This window comes from Alligator mississippiensis, chromosome 6 (assembly GCF_030867095.1).
Source record: "Alligator mississippiensis isolate rAllMis1 chromosome 6, rAllMis1, whole genome shotgun sequence".
Lineage (NCBI taxonomy): Eukaryota > Metazoa > Chordata > Crocodylia > Alligatoridae > Alligator > Alligator mississippiensis.
The window spans coordinates 10,125,708-10,140,164 of NC_081829.1; the positions used below are offsets into that span (position 1 = coordinate 10,125,708).

The following is a 14,457-nucleotide window of genomic DNA, read 5'->3' on the forward strand; positions in this document are numbered from 1 at the left end:
CAAGTCAGTGACAGAGTCAGGAATGGACCCCAGGTTCTCTGACTCCTAGGCTTGTGTTGTACCCACTTAACCATGTCACATGGCACACGGTTTATTTTCACTACTTATTACTGGCATTCAGATAGCACTTAGAAGGTCCCAACCCAAACTGAGGCCCATTGTGCTGAGCACTGAGTTATGCCAGTGAGGAAAATCCTGAAATCTTGACTGCACTCCCATAAAAGCCCAAGGGTTGCATTGTCTTCTCACTTCCACTGGCGTAAATCAGGAGTAACTCCCCAGTACAAAACCAGCGTAAGAGAAAAGAGAACCAGACCCTGCATCTTAGGCCAGAGGTCTGAGGTCAGGCAGGCACAACACCACCTGCAGTTAGTCCTTGGGATGAAAGACCTGGATTTTCTTCTTGCCTCTGCCACTGTTGTGTGACCTTGGACAACTCCTTTTACTTTTCCATACCTGTTTCCCACTACCATTTGTCTGTTTAGGTTGTAAACTCTCTGGAGCAAGCACCTCGCACACTATGTGCCTATATAGCACCTGGCACAATGGGGCTTTCTTTTGGTTTATGATGCTATGCGCTCTTCTGATGCAAATTATAGATTAAAAGGGCAATTAAAAAGAAAAACTGGACCAGACCCCTAAAAAGATTTAGGAATCTAATTCCATTGAACTCAGTAGGCATTTGGACACCTAGATCAGAGTCAGACACCTTTTGGATCTGGCTTGTGATTCAACACTGCCGCACAATGAAAAACTATTAGAAAAAAAGAAGATGAAGTCATGCACACAGCTAGGGAGAAATGAGATAACAAATCAGCTCTAGGAAAGGACACGGCACTTCTGTACTGGCCTCTCTGTGGGAGAGGTGCTCAGATAGAAACAGTAAGACAGAGGTTGCCGGATTTGCATCTCTTCTTGTTTGCATGCCCCCTTTCCAGACTTAATTTTTTCAAGCTGTTTGTAAAACCCTGGAAACTAGCTGAGCTCATTTGACATGGACAAAGCTCTGTCACACCTCAGCATGTATTCCTTCAAGGTTAATAGTAATTCTGATGCAATAATGTACACTTTTCATCAGCATAATACAGATGGTCTCTTTCTGTAGCATTTGCCATCAAGGCTGCCTTTGATCACTCTGTAGATACTATTAATCAATGCTTACAGGAGCCCAGTTATTCTCTCCCATTAAAAATGGGGAAACCGAAGCACAGAAAAATAAGCTTCCCCCTATTTTTGGAAGCCTGGGTTTTAGCAGCTCAGCCTGCGCTACAGGGAGCCAGAATCAAATCCCAGCTCCCTCTGTCTTCAGTTGAAGTCACAGATGCCACACTTGAGAAATCAGAAGTGCCCTCAGTGTCAGAGGTGAGTTGGTCACAGACATTCCCAGGGCTGCTCGGTGAGTCGGTAACAGATGTAGGGATGCCACCATGAAGTCAGCACCATGAAAACTCCTCCACCATTGCTGCTTCCTCTGTTTTAACATATCTGTTAGCACTCAGACCTGCTGGGCATGTCTAGTTGAGTTACGTCCTGGCTGAAAGGCCAGCATGCTACTGGTGTCTGAACTAAGCCCAGCCCTGTTGTATTCCAGGGGACGGATGTGGCCATACGGTGCTGACGCCGCACAGCGGGACGCTGACCTCCAAGAACTACCCCGGCACCTATCCCAACCACACAGCCTGTGAGTGGAGGATCCAGGCAGCTGAGGGGAGCTCTCTCCTCCTGGCCTTCGGGGATGTGGACATCGAGTCCTCTGAACACTGCGCCTCCAGCTTCTTGCTGCTCTTGTCCCCTTCTGATGGCATCAGCTATGGTAAGGGCTCCTGACATCCTGGCATCCCTTTACCATTGCAATGGCAGGGACAGGTGCCAAAGAAGACCCTGTAGGGAAGGGGATTGATGCCTCCCTGCCTACTTCCATCCTTTGGTGAGGGTAGGGCTCTAGCTTGGTGGAGCCAGTGTGCTGCAAACAGGGGGTGGTAGGGCATGGTTGATTGCTTTCTTAGTGTTCTCCTGTTCGGAAGTTGAAGATGTCTCAGCCCCATTGGAGGACTAAAGTAGAGCAAAATCAGCCCCTTAAAAGGCAGAGGCACAGATACACAGGGAAAGTCTGGGCATGATGCAGTGCCGTGCAGGGACAGGAGCATGGGATGGACGATGGATCGTGGGCTCAGGAGTCTGTACGGTGAGATGCTACTCCTATAGGAAAATTGTAGCACTTGGCCTCAGTTCATGCTCCCAGGGTGTTACCATCACTACTGTGTCTATTGTAGTGACTCTCAACCCTGGGGTGCCATCAGATCCTTTCAAAGGTGCTGTGGGGTACAATGCAATGTTAGCACTATTAGGTGTGCAAACCTGATTCACAGAATAAACCCAGAGACTGCAAATAGGAATCAGTAGCATTAAAAACATTCTGCACTGTTGTGGTCTTTCTGAGTTCTTTACAACAGAATAATGGCTGTATTATTTTTCAATAGTCAAAATATAAGTGAAAACGAAGACCTGGCACTTTCTGAGGGGTGTCTGGAGTCTAACAAGGGGTGCCTTGAGTCTAAAGAAGTTGAGAACCACTGGTCTAGTGCTAGCAAACCCAGAGGGAGCCTGTCCCTCCCCAGTTCTGCCAGTATGGGTACTTGGCAAGGCATCAGCCTCAATGAGTTTACATGTGTGAAGCTCCTGTTGGGAATGGCAGCTTCTGCTCTAGGGGTCTGTCACTGAAGCCACCACTGGCCCACCAGCTCCAGGGCTTTGGAGAGACAGGCAGCCAGCACTTGCTTTGTGCCAGGCAGCTCTGTTTGATCAGAGTGGAAGCCCCTGGTCTGTGTAGTGTCTCTGTCTGCTGCCTTTCATCCCAGTCACCCACCCCTGTTGATCATGCCCAGAACATCCCAATGCCCAAGAATCCCCCAAGAAGCAATACTCAACCACCCATGGGGAGAACAAACTCATTACATAGGCTTCCTGTGCCTTGACCCACCTGACACCCTGAGCAGTGGAATTGTGCTGGTTTTGCTCTATTTTAGACCCACAGTGGGACTGAGGCATCCCCAGCTGCTAAACTAATGGCTGTGGTGCTGAAAACCCAACATTTGTTCTGATGATATTGAGGTCTGATATCTGAGGGTTTGCTCAAGCATCTGGGGGCATGGGTTAGGTCTGTGTGGAATGCACTGCAGGATCATGGTTTGCAAAAATCTTAGGGAAGAGGGTGAAGAAACTGGCTTTTTATATTTTTTTATGGGGGAAATAAGGTTGTGTAGTGTGTGGCAGGACTCCTGAGAGAGGGAAAACCTGCAGGGTGGGAACAGAAGTGGTCACAATGAGTTAATATTGTCCCTGGAGCCGTTGCCCAATGTTTCTAGGATTTTCTGGGAGGGTTGAATGGACTCGAGGGATGTGACAGCACAAGCAGCTTTCAGCCGCTTGTGGACTCAATGGGGCACTGACCTTTGGTTGTCTCCGCTGAGGATGTTTTCCTGGAATCTGTTCCCTCCTGCTACAGGCTGCCCTGGCAATGGCAGGGAGGGAAGCACAGAGTGGGTGGGAAGCAGCCCTGAGCCAAGAGGAAATGGAGGTAAACACAGAGTGGGTCAAGCGGAGGCAGCGAGGGGATCACGCGACACACAGGCACTGCATGCCAAGCATCCAGGAAGTGCGGCATTCAGCAAAGAGAGGGCTCCATTGTGCTTGGGCCAAGGGACGCGCGAGAGGGAAATCATCAGCTGTGTCTCTGAATAACCCTAGCAGTCAGATGGAAAAAGCCAATGAAATCACTGAATCAGTCCCCTGGGGCTGGGATTGTTTCCTCGAGCCTATTCTCTGGGGCTTCCTTGGCCCATTGTGAGCAATCCTTATCTGTCTGCTGTGCCAGCAACCTTGCATACTGCTAAACTATGTTAGGCAAAGCAATGGCTAGACAAAAGGCAGCCCAGCGGGGTGGGATTCTGGTTCATATGTGACAGCCCTCAGTTGGGTCCCCAAATTAGGACTTGGGGCAAGCCACCCCTCTGTAAATCAGTGCAGTTCTATCAGCATCCATGGAGCTACTGCGGTTTTCACCAGCCCTGGATTTGACCCAGTAGATCTGGTGTGTGACATCCCGGCACCCAGCAGGCAAACTACCCTGAGTAGCCTGATGAGGAATTCATGAAGGGGGCAGGAGGTGTCTTTGGTGTGATATCCCCTGGCGGGATCATTTGGGGCAGGCTGCTGCATCCCAGTTGCTGGGGTAGCCCCTGAGATCTCCTGCAGGGAGGTTGAAATGGAAGGACCCATGCAGCAGCAGATATTTTGACATTGTCCCGTCTTTTCCATGACCAGGGCCAATCCCATCCAATTACTGTTCGCTACATGATACATGAAGTTTGCACACCCCATATACCTTCCCACCCCATACCCAGTCCTCTCCACTCCCACTGTTGCTGGGGGAGCTGCCCAGCTCCCCTGCCTGGAGAGACACAGGTCTTGCTCTGAACTGCCCATTTTCACTCAGAGTTTTGCAGGTGCATGTAATGCTGTGTGAATCAAACAGTTGCTGGTCTGGGAAGTGCCAATGAAGCAGCAGCCCCCTGCACCATAATGAAGCTTAGTGAGGCCCAAGACAGGCAATTTCCTGGGTCTGGAGCAAAAATCCCTCCTTGGTTATATTATCATGCAACAAGGCCCTGCATTTCCAAGGTAAGGGGGAACCAAGTAGAAGGGAAAGCCCCTTTCAGCCTCTTCATGCACAATAGAGGAACAGAACAGGGCCCAAGCCAAGTCTCTCTCCCTTTGCAGGTCATTCCTGAGGCTGCTTTTATCTTGGCACCAAGTATTTTGCTCCATTTGACTCACACAAAGTAAATATTTAGGACCTGGCTCTGAACCCATTGCCAAGGGCTCTTTCACTCCCAAAAAAGTCCATTTCTCCCAAGCTCGGCTCAGCTTGCAGGTTCCTGCGTTCTGTGAAAATCAGAAAGCTGAACTCAGCAACACCTCGGCCTCCCAATTCTGGGAGGCACCCATCGCTGCAGGTCATGCAGCAGGCAGAGTTATGACCTGTGCTTACATTTCCCACCTAGAGCTCTTTTAAAGTCCCCTGAGGTTCCCCTCTCTATAAAGGTCCATGTGTTTTCAGTGCTTCTCTCACCCCTCGTTGTCTTAGTACCTGATTGCTTGACAAATATTAATGAATTTATCCTCATGACATCCTTTTGAGCCTGGGCAGGGTTGCTCCCCTCCCTGTTTAGAGGGAAACTGAGGTACTAATAGGCCAAGTGATTTGCCCAGGGTCACCAAGGGAATTGGTGGCAGAACACAATGTAATTCTCTTGGGCCCCACTGGGCCAGCCTCCCTATCTCTTTGTTTAAAAGGCAACAGTGACATGGAAACAGGAGGGAATGGAACAGAATATGTTTGGAGGAGACCTAGATTCAAGTCCTTGCTCTATCCCAGACTCCCTTGGTGACCCTGGGCAAACTGATCTTAGGGTTAATTTATATCACTTCTGTGCTGCTTCTGACAAGGCTGCTGAAAACCACATCTCCCGTACCTGTGCCTGCTCCACATTTGCCCAACCTGGAAAAGAAGCAGCAAAGCTGCCCTGAAGGTGCCCCTGGTCAGTACTTTCAACTACACAGGAGACAGACCACATAAGTGGCAGTGAGAGACACCTTGAGGTGCCCCCCCACCCTCCCCTCCTCCAGCCCAGCCTGTGGGACGTGCTAAGAAGGTGGCCTGGCTGGAGCAGACCTCTCAAGTCATCCTCAGCTGCTGCCATGGCTCTATGCAGCCTCTTTCAGACCAGTATTTACTGGAGCATCCATGCAGCCTCTAGTCACTCCAGAGCTTGTGGGCTTGTGGGGGTGCAAAAGGATGGTGTACGGCCACAGATGCTGGCCCATCAAGTGCAGCCTGCCTAGATCTGACTATGGTGCAGGCTTGCAGGCATCTTGGGCACTCTCTGGCCCCGTGTTGCACCAAGAAGAGAATTAAAGAGAGCCCTTTGCTTTTCAGACAATGAAACCACCTTGCCATTTCTATTGACACTTTTCTGGCTTTTAGCGAGACCCCACTGAGCCTCCCTCAGCTGCCTTCTGCTCCCCCCCCGCCTATATATGGTAACAATCCTGGGAACTGTGGAGGATGTGCTTTGCTGGCCAGTATATTTTTAATGCATCTTGGCCTGATCCATTGACTGCAATGCCAAGAGGGCTTGGGTCACAGTCCAGTGATTGCTCTCCACAGGCCTTTCTCTGGGAGAGATGCTGTCAGGGGATCTCTCCCCACTTAGCACAGATGTTCATGGTAACATTTTTGAAATGGAGCTCAGTTTCCTTCCTGATTTCACTCTTCCCTTCCCTCCCTTCCATGCCTTGGCAAGCTGGTTTGTGATGCCTGCTCATAAGCACTGTCCAGGCTGCACCCTGCCCAGCACCATTGCAGGTTGTTATTTTAGGGTTACTCAGGGGGGCATGCTCCGGCTTGCGGCGATAGGGTTGTTCATGAGGCCTGAAGGTGCACGCCGTGGCTTGCTGCTTTGCTGTCGCTGGATTCCCATCAGTAGAACAGGAGTGGCGCTAATTTACACAGCAGCGGAGAATTTGGACCAGCAGGGCAGAATTGTTCCCCAGACCGCCCTAGGAGACTTTACACTGAAGCTGGGTTTTTTTTTTTCCAGTTACAAGAGCACAAATTGTGTTTGGGTTTATTTTTGTACATATAACTCACCCCATGAGGTTTTTTCTCTCACTCTCTACTGGCACAAATGCTATAAACAGATCCTTGCTTCCCAGCTGGGGCCTTTTTGCCAAGTTTTTACCCTGGAGCTGAATTGTTCTGGTTGAGGTTTCTTTTTGGGGGGGGTCTTTGCAACCCACTAAAAGCAGGGCTTTCTCCCCAGTGGAAGCTCTGACAGAGCCTGAGTTCGGGTTGACAGGACGTGTATCTGCTGGGATGGGGCACGGCTTCTGGCCCTGGTCTCCTAGCATTGTCTTGCTTTGTTTTCTGTGGGAAATGACACAGCTGGCAACCTCCGCGGGGCTGAGGCAAGAGGGATGGAATGAGAGATTTCACGCTGCAGCGCTCTGGCAGAGGGGAGAAGGTCACTCCTGCAGGGACTGGGACTTCAGCGAGAGGCAGGCTGGTTCCAGGGGCTGGAAAAGATCAGTCTTTCCCAGCACCAGTGCTGATCTGGCCTCACTGCCGATCTTCTCAGCCCCCTCGGAGCATCCGTGTTTGCCATCGCTTCCCAGGCTGAACGCCAGGAGGATGTTGCGGTGTGGCTGACAGTGCCAGGAAGAGCGCAGATTTGAGAACGTGTGAGGGCAGAGGATCTACCAGGTGATCTCTCTCACCCACCCACCCACCCACCCACAAAAGGTAGAGGTTGGATAACCACAGTCCTTGGAGCCAGATTGTCCGAGAAGCCACTGCCCTGTCAGAATAGTGTAACCCCCCTGGAAGCAATAAGGAGGTGTCATGGGCTGGGCTCCTGCTGCTGCCTGGTGCCTGAGGTTTTTTAGAGGGAGGAAGGACAGAAAACAAAATGCATCCAATGAACTGAACAGTGGTCCATGGTGGGGGGAAGATTCTGCCCTCATCCATGATCCCTCATTGTGTATTCATGGAGCATCGGTAGCATGGCTTGCATGGCTGTCATGATGTGAATGCACATACAGCTGAGGCAAGCAGGATGGATATTGCTGGGGGTGGGTGTCTGTGGAAAGGAATAAGGGGAGAGGCTGAACTCAAGTTATGGACTAGGTTGCCATACTTGCTGTAGCACTCCCAGAGTGCTTTGATTTTCAGCATTCAGTATTACCTAGAGCATGCTCTTCCCTTGTGAAGGAGGCTGGAGTTATTTATATACGTCATAGCCCCTTTATCCCAGTCAGGGAGGGTAAAATGGGTCTTAAACTGAGCGTAAATGTCACCTGCATTCACCTTAAGGCTTCTTTGTGCTGGTGGAAAGGAGCCTCAGTATAAATGAGTCAGGCCTATTGCATCTATCTTACAGAAGGGAAAACTGAGGCACAAAGCTATGAGGTGCTATGTCCACAGTTGCCAAGGGAGCCAGTGGCAGATCTGGGATGAGCACTCAGCAGTGTCTTGTATTATGTGTCCTGATATCCAATAAGCCAAATATGCTCTTTAACATTAGCTCTGGGGAAGTTAACTGGATCTGAATAATCAGAGAAAAAAATTAAGTTACAGCCAAAATGAATGGGCTTGGCCTAGCGAGAGAGGCTGTTGTTAACCAGCAGCTCTGCACTGCCCCTAGCTCCATCCCACCTCTACCGCTACCTGCTGCCACCTGACAAGTCTTTGTACAAGTCCCACAGAGTATCCCAGACCCTGAAGGGTCAGTAGCCACACACCCACACCCACATCCACCCACACACATACAGAGTCTCCACACGGCTCTGAACTCCACATCTAGCCTCTTTTCTTGGCCCATCCTGTACAGCAACACCAGTGAGCGACCTTGGAGAGGACAAAGTGGCTTTGGAAGGTCACCCTTGGGAGAGAGGGTAGGTGGCTAATGTGGAGATTTCTGGCCTCTCCTGGAGCTCCCAGAGACATTGTTTTGCTTGCTTTAGATTCCCGGAAGAGCGCTGCTGTGTTGCTTTCTTTTAGCAACATCCACTTCCTTTTTACCAGCAGAAGAGATGGTTAATGGAGGCTAGGGGAGCTGACAGGTTTGGCTTCCCACACTAAGATTCTGGATGGAGGGGGGTTTTGGGAAGAGCTGTGCGTCTGCCAGGCAACCATGAGCACAGGAAGCCATTTATTTAGTCTTGCTTCATTGATGAGACATTCGTCCTGGGGTGTGTGTACTCCACATGTCCCTGTACACACAGGAGACATTCATCCTGGGGTGTGTGCACTCTGCATGTGCCTGTACAAAAGCATGTACACATGCTCATGCACTCTCCTATCTGCCTCCCAGATACACGCAAGCACACAGTCACAGTGCACACCCCTGTGCACATGACTATGTATATACACTCTTGCCGTCTTGAGCACATACTCCCACTGATGTATGCAAACTCATCCTCATACCCCCAGATCCACTTGCACATGCTCACATGCACCCATGTACTCATACATAGAGATACATAGCCTGTCCCCAGAGGAGTTAGCTACAGCTAAACTGCATATACTGTGCTGATACAGACCAAGGCCCAAATTCTGGAGTAATACCATTGGGTGCGTCTACATGTGTGCTTTACTGCAGAGATGAACTAATTAGCTCTGCAGTAAAGTGTCACTATCTACATGCGCATTGGTATTAGGATGCAGTAAACTACTCTGCCATAACATAGTACTGTTGGGAACAGCACTATCTTATAGCGGAGTAATTAAGTGTAACAAAATGCATGTGTTGTCAGTGACAGGCTGGCTAAAGTGCGGGGGCTACCTGCCCCACGGCTCTGCACTTTAGCACTCTTATGCCCCAGCCAGCTCCTCCACTGTCCTCCGCTGCCACCCAGAGCCTGGGGCTGCTCCTTCAAACCTGCTGCCAGCCTGGGGCTACTCCACCCTGGCTCAAACTCAAGAAATATAAAGTGCTCCACCTTGGGATGAGCAACCCCCAACACACCTAAAGGCTTGGCAGCACCAAACTGACCAGCACCATGAATGAAAAGGACCTGGGGGTAATAATAGACCACAGTATGAATATGAGCTGGCAGTACGATGCTGTAGCCAGTAGGGAAAATAATACTCTGGCATGCATCAACCAATGCATCTCCAGCAAAACCAAGGAGGTGATTCTTCTGCTCTACTCAGCACTGGTGAGACTGCAGCTGGAGGATTGCATCCAGTTCTGGGCACCTCACTTTAACAAGGACATGGACAAGCTTGAGAGAGTCCAAAGAAGAGCCACCTGTATGATCAGTCTTACACTGCAGGCCATACGAGGAAAGGCTGAGGGATCTGGGACTCTTCAGCCTGAAGAAAAGAAGGCTGAGAGGAGACCTGGTAGCAGCTTACTGCTACACTAGGGGAGTACATCAAGGGCTCGGTGAGCAACTGTTCACCAGGGCACCCTTGGGGAAAACCAGGATGGCCACAAAATCCTGGAAGACCGATTCAGGCAGGCTCGACATAAGGAAAAACTTCTTCACAGTCAGGGTGTCCAGAATGTGGAATAAGCTTCCTCCAGAGGTGCTGCAATCGCCTACCCTGGAAATCTTCAAGAGGAGACTGGACAGTCACCTTACTGGAGGTCACCTGACCCTCAGTTATCCTTCCTGCTTTGTGCAGGGGGGAGGACCCAATGATTTTCCAAGGTCCCTTCCAGCCCCACAATTGATGAATCTATGAAACTGCTGCTGTCCTGGGCACATGTACAGATGCTGCGCCTGGGAGCAGTTGACTCCAGCACAAACAGCTCCAGAGTTGATTGTGTTGAATTAATTTCATCTGTAGATGCACCCATTGTGACCCTAGTGACAGGTGTAAATGACACCAGAACTTGGCCCCAAGCACCAGTGCTCAAAAATCAAGATGACGTATACCTTTAGATATGCCGAGGCAGACAGGCAGGCTGGGCCCCAATGACCTAAAGCTTTATTGATTTGTTCAATTTTTATACCGCCCTTCCCAACAAAGGCTCAGGGTGTCTTACAATAACAGACCAGAGTAACTTATAAAACAGGAATGAGAAAAACAAGTTACAAGACAACTAGACCCTACCCTGGGGGTCTTCAAGAGGAGGTTAGATAGGCATCTAGCTGGGGTCATCTAGACCCAGCACTCTTTCCTGCCTATGCAGGGGGTCGGACTCGATGATCTATTGAGGTCCCTTCTGACCCTAACATCTATGAATCTATGAATTTAGAGTATCAACATAAAACAGGAACTCCCTAAACCAGTGGTCAGCAATGTTTCACAGCAGGTGGCTAGAAGGACCCAGCTCAGTTCCTAGGCAAGCTGATGCTAGGACTCAGCAACTGCTACTGCTTCTCCGGGCTGCCTGGCTGCAGTACAGCATGGGAAAGAACCCGTGGTTTGACATGGCACGGCATGGTCGAAGCCTCCACTGCTGAGTGCCGCTGAGGCCCCACACTGCAAAATGCTGCTGAAATCCCAGCTCTGCAGGCTGGAGCCAGTGGCTCCATTGGTCACACCCAGGCTCTGGGCTGTAGGTTGCTAACCCAGCGCTCCCGAAAGGTGTCCAGGCTCAGACTCTGGTAAGCCTAGAGGTGGCAGGAGTTCCAGAGATGAGGAACAACTGCTGAGAAAAATCTCCTACATGTTTTTTGCCAGGCTGATGCAATGCATTGTTTGTACTTGCAAGAGGTTGCTGTCACCAGACCTCAGGGACCATGCCAAGGCATAAGACAGAAAGCAGTCCTTTAGGTATGTAGGGCCAAAACTTTAGGTATGTAGATAAAAACTGGCACTTTGAATTTCATCCAGAAAGCTGTTGGGAGCCAGTACAGACTTTAGAGCACTAGTGTCACTAGGAGTTGCAGAGAGTTAAATTTCCCCAGGCATCATCCTCCCCTGCCTTTCCATCTGCCTGCAGAGCTGGAAAGACCCTTGTCTGGCTCCAGAGGTCAGGTCAGACCAAGAAGTTTGTTTAAAGGGGAGTGTGGCTGACGCTCAGTGCTGCAGTCCAATCCCTCCTGCTGCTATAATCACTGGCATTGTCCTTGGGAAAATGTGGAGCTTCTTGCGCAGCATTGTTTGGGCAGGATGAGGATGTGGGATCGACGCACTCTGACTCAGATGTGGTTTCTGGCAATGGAGAGGCACCATTTTTTTGACTAATCAGAACAGTGTCTACATTTTAAGTCAGATCCTGATGGAACACCATTGCAGTGCAGGCAGCTGGTCCAGGGGAAAGGGACATATCTGGGCCACCTGTCAAGCTGATAGCCCTCAGCTGCCAGAAGCAGCCTGTGGGCCATGAGCAGTAGGCATAAATTTGAGCAACCCACAGCCTGCTCTCACTTAGGCCAGTGCTCCGTATCCCTCCAGTTTGGTCCTAGAATCTGGGGGCTGCATAGGCAGGCTTGTCTTCGTCTGCTACCTCTGGTGTCGTGCCAAATGCAGCTTGGTCAGCCTGGACAATCCAGCCCTGTGTTTTGAAAGGCAGCATGTGGTTGCAAGTAGAGGATGAAGGGGTGAGGGTCAAGCTGGGGGCAAGTTTGGAGGAAGGGGGTTTGGAGCTTATGGTGGTTGGCCCAAAGCCAAGGCATAAAGCATGTATCCTGAGCTGGTCATCAGACTGGGCTTCATTGTTACAGAAGATGTCCCTAGGTTGTGTCCCAGCTTTGCCACTGATTCATGCTGAAGCTAGGGGCAAGGTGCTTTAATTTCTCTGTGCTCAGTTTGAATGGGAAGATCATATTAACATGGCTCCCGGGGTAGGCATGAAAAGCACTGAAGGGTTCAGTAGGTAGGTAAAACCCCAAGGAAGAGACATCAGTGATAGAATAACATCTGCAGAGCAGCTTGCAATCCTGCCACGAAATCTGCTATCACACAAGTACAAAACCTTTCTTCTTCAGTGTGACAGTGAGCCCTGCCTGGGTGCCCCCATTACTCCAGCTCAGTGCCACCCAGGTGGCAATGTGCCATTCTTCACAAGGATTAAATGTTCTGGGTCTGATTTACTGAACTAGGTTCACAACCCTCCTGGTTGCCCATTGCAGTGGAGCTGAATGTAATGGGAGAGAGAGTGAGACAAGTGCGAGGGTGTTATGTTGATTTTGCTGCCTGGACGGAATAAGGAAGATGGGGTTTTGGGGCAGCTTCGCATTTCTGGCTTGTAACAGCACATACCAAAAATGTCAGTCATGCTAGAACATCTGGTGTGGGGATGTATCATATGCCACCATCTGGTTGTAGCACAGAGCAGGCCAAGCATTGGTGGAGAAGGGCATCTTTTTCAGACAGGATCTTCCCATGTGCACAGACACAGAAACATCCAGAGCTCGCCAAACACAGCTGGAGGTTTCTCCATAGCCCCAGGACATAGGGTCCTGATGCTGTACTGTGCAAATTTGGGGTGACTCATCTGGAACATGAGCCCAGGAATGCCTGAGAGGGAGAGGGGGAAGTTACAGGGTTCGGATCTGTCCTACCCACAGGCTTTTAATCACAGTTTCTTGCACGTGATCATTCCCGCTCAGAGAACTCAGTCACTGCCAAGCATCACATAGCCCCCAGAAAGTGAGGCCAAATCGATCTGCAATGCCAGCCTGTTGCATGTGATAGATTTACACCAAGGGTCTCTGACATTTGGGTTGTTTCCCCCCCTTCCTCTGGACTGTCAGAGGCACCAAGCACCTGCAGCTCCCCTTGGTGTTGGATGGGGCTCTGGGCACTCAGTACTTTTGGTGGTCAAGGGTGTGCTGCAGGGCTGTGTAGTAATAGAGACCTAGGAAGGATGATGAGTCGCATCTTACAGTACAGTACAGTAAGTGCTGAGCTCCTGCTGGGCAGCTGAGCTCTGTTAGTTCCAGCGGGAAGAGAAGGCTGATAAAGCCCTCCTGGGCTGCACCATCATCATACTCACACTGGCTCCATGTCCCTCAGAGGAACTTGGAGGATTCATGCCCCGGTAGTATCTAAACTCCAACTTTTATGTACTAATTGCAGCAGCATCCTCTCCATTGCTTGCCATGGGTCAAGCAGTAACCCTTCTATCTTGTACCCTTGACCAGGTTTGTCCACAGCTGAGCAGACCCATTCAGCCATCCTTCTGGATAGCCAGTGTGGGGGAGGGTTTCATTCTCTTCTGAGTGCATTCTTGCCCTGCTCTCCTAACTATGGTACCTAAGCACTTTGGAGTCATGCACTGTACAGTAAGGCTAACATCTGTAGTGTGGATCCTTCTTTTTACCATCATCTCTCCCAAGGAAGTGTGTGTGTGTATGTGTGTGCATGCATGCACACTTGCACACATGCAGTGTTTCATTTGGCAGAGATATTGGGGAGCTTTTATATGTCCATGCTGCCCTGTTTCTAGTGGAGAAAGCAGGTTGAAAGAGTCCTGTCTTGCATTTGCAGTGGCAGGTGTGGAGGTTGGAAATGGGCCTTCATTTCTACGAGAGTTTGTTCTGTAACCAGCTCCTGAGACCTTCTACCTCCTTCACAGAGGAGCTTCCGCCTTTGGATGGAAAGCTGTGTAGCATGTGAGGAACAGGGTTGTCGGTGTCCTCCTCAGCCCAGAGCTTTGTGCTTTTAGATATGGTGGACCCAGGCCTAGCGGGGCCTTTGAAGGTAACATTGGATACATCTACACATCTAATTGATGCAACACAATAAACTCCGGCACATATCACACTGGAGTTTCTCGCTCCCAGAAGTCGCATTTGTGTATGTGCCCAGAACTGTAGCACATTGAGCCAAGCTGGAGCAGCTTCAGCTGGCAGAGGATCTGAAGGGTCAGTCTGCCAGCTTGGGGCTGCTCTGACCTGGCTCAGCACACTGCAGAGAGGGGCTGGCTGGGGCAT

The 14,457-nt window shown here is 50.3% G+C and overlaps 1 protein-coding gene across 1 annotated transcript in view; it reads left to right on the forward strand.

Annotated features, from left to right (window-relative positions):
- LOC102562412 (discoidin, CUB and LCCL domain-containing protein 1-like) overlaps nt 1-14,457 on the forward strand; it is a 55,111-nt gene that overhangs the window by 12,533 nt on the left and 28,121 nt on the right. The window contains exon 2 of the mRNA XM_014605028.3: nt 1,592-1,813. Coding sequence (XP_014460514.2) covers nt 1,592-1,813 — 222 coding nt within the window. The remainder of the gene's footprint in view (nt 1-1,591; nt 1,814-14,457) is intronic.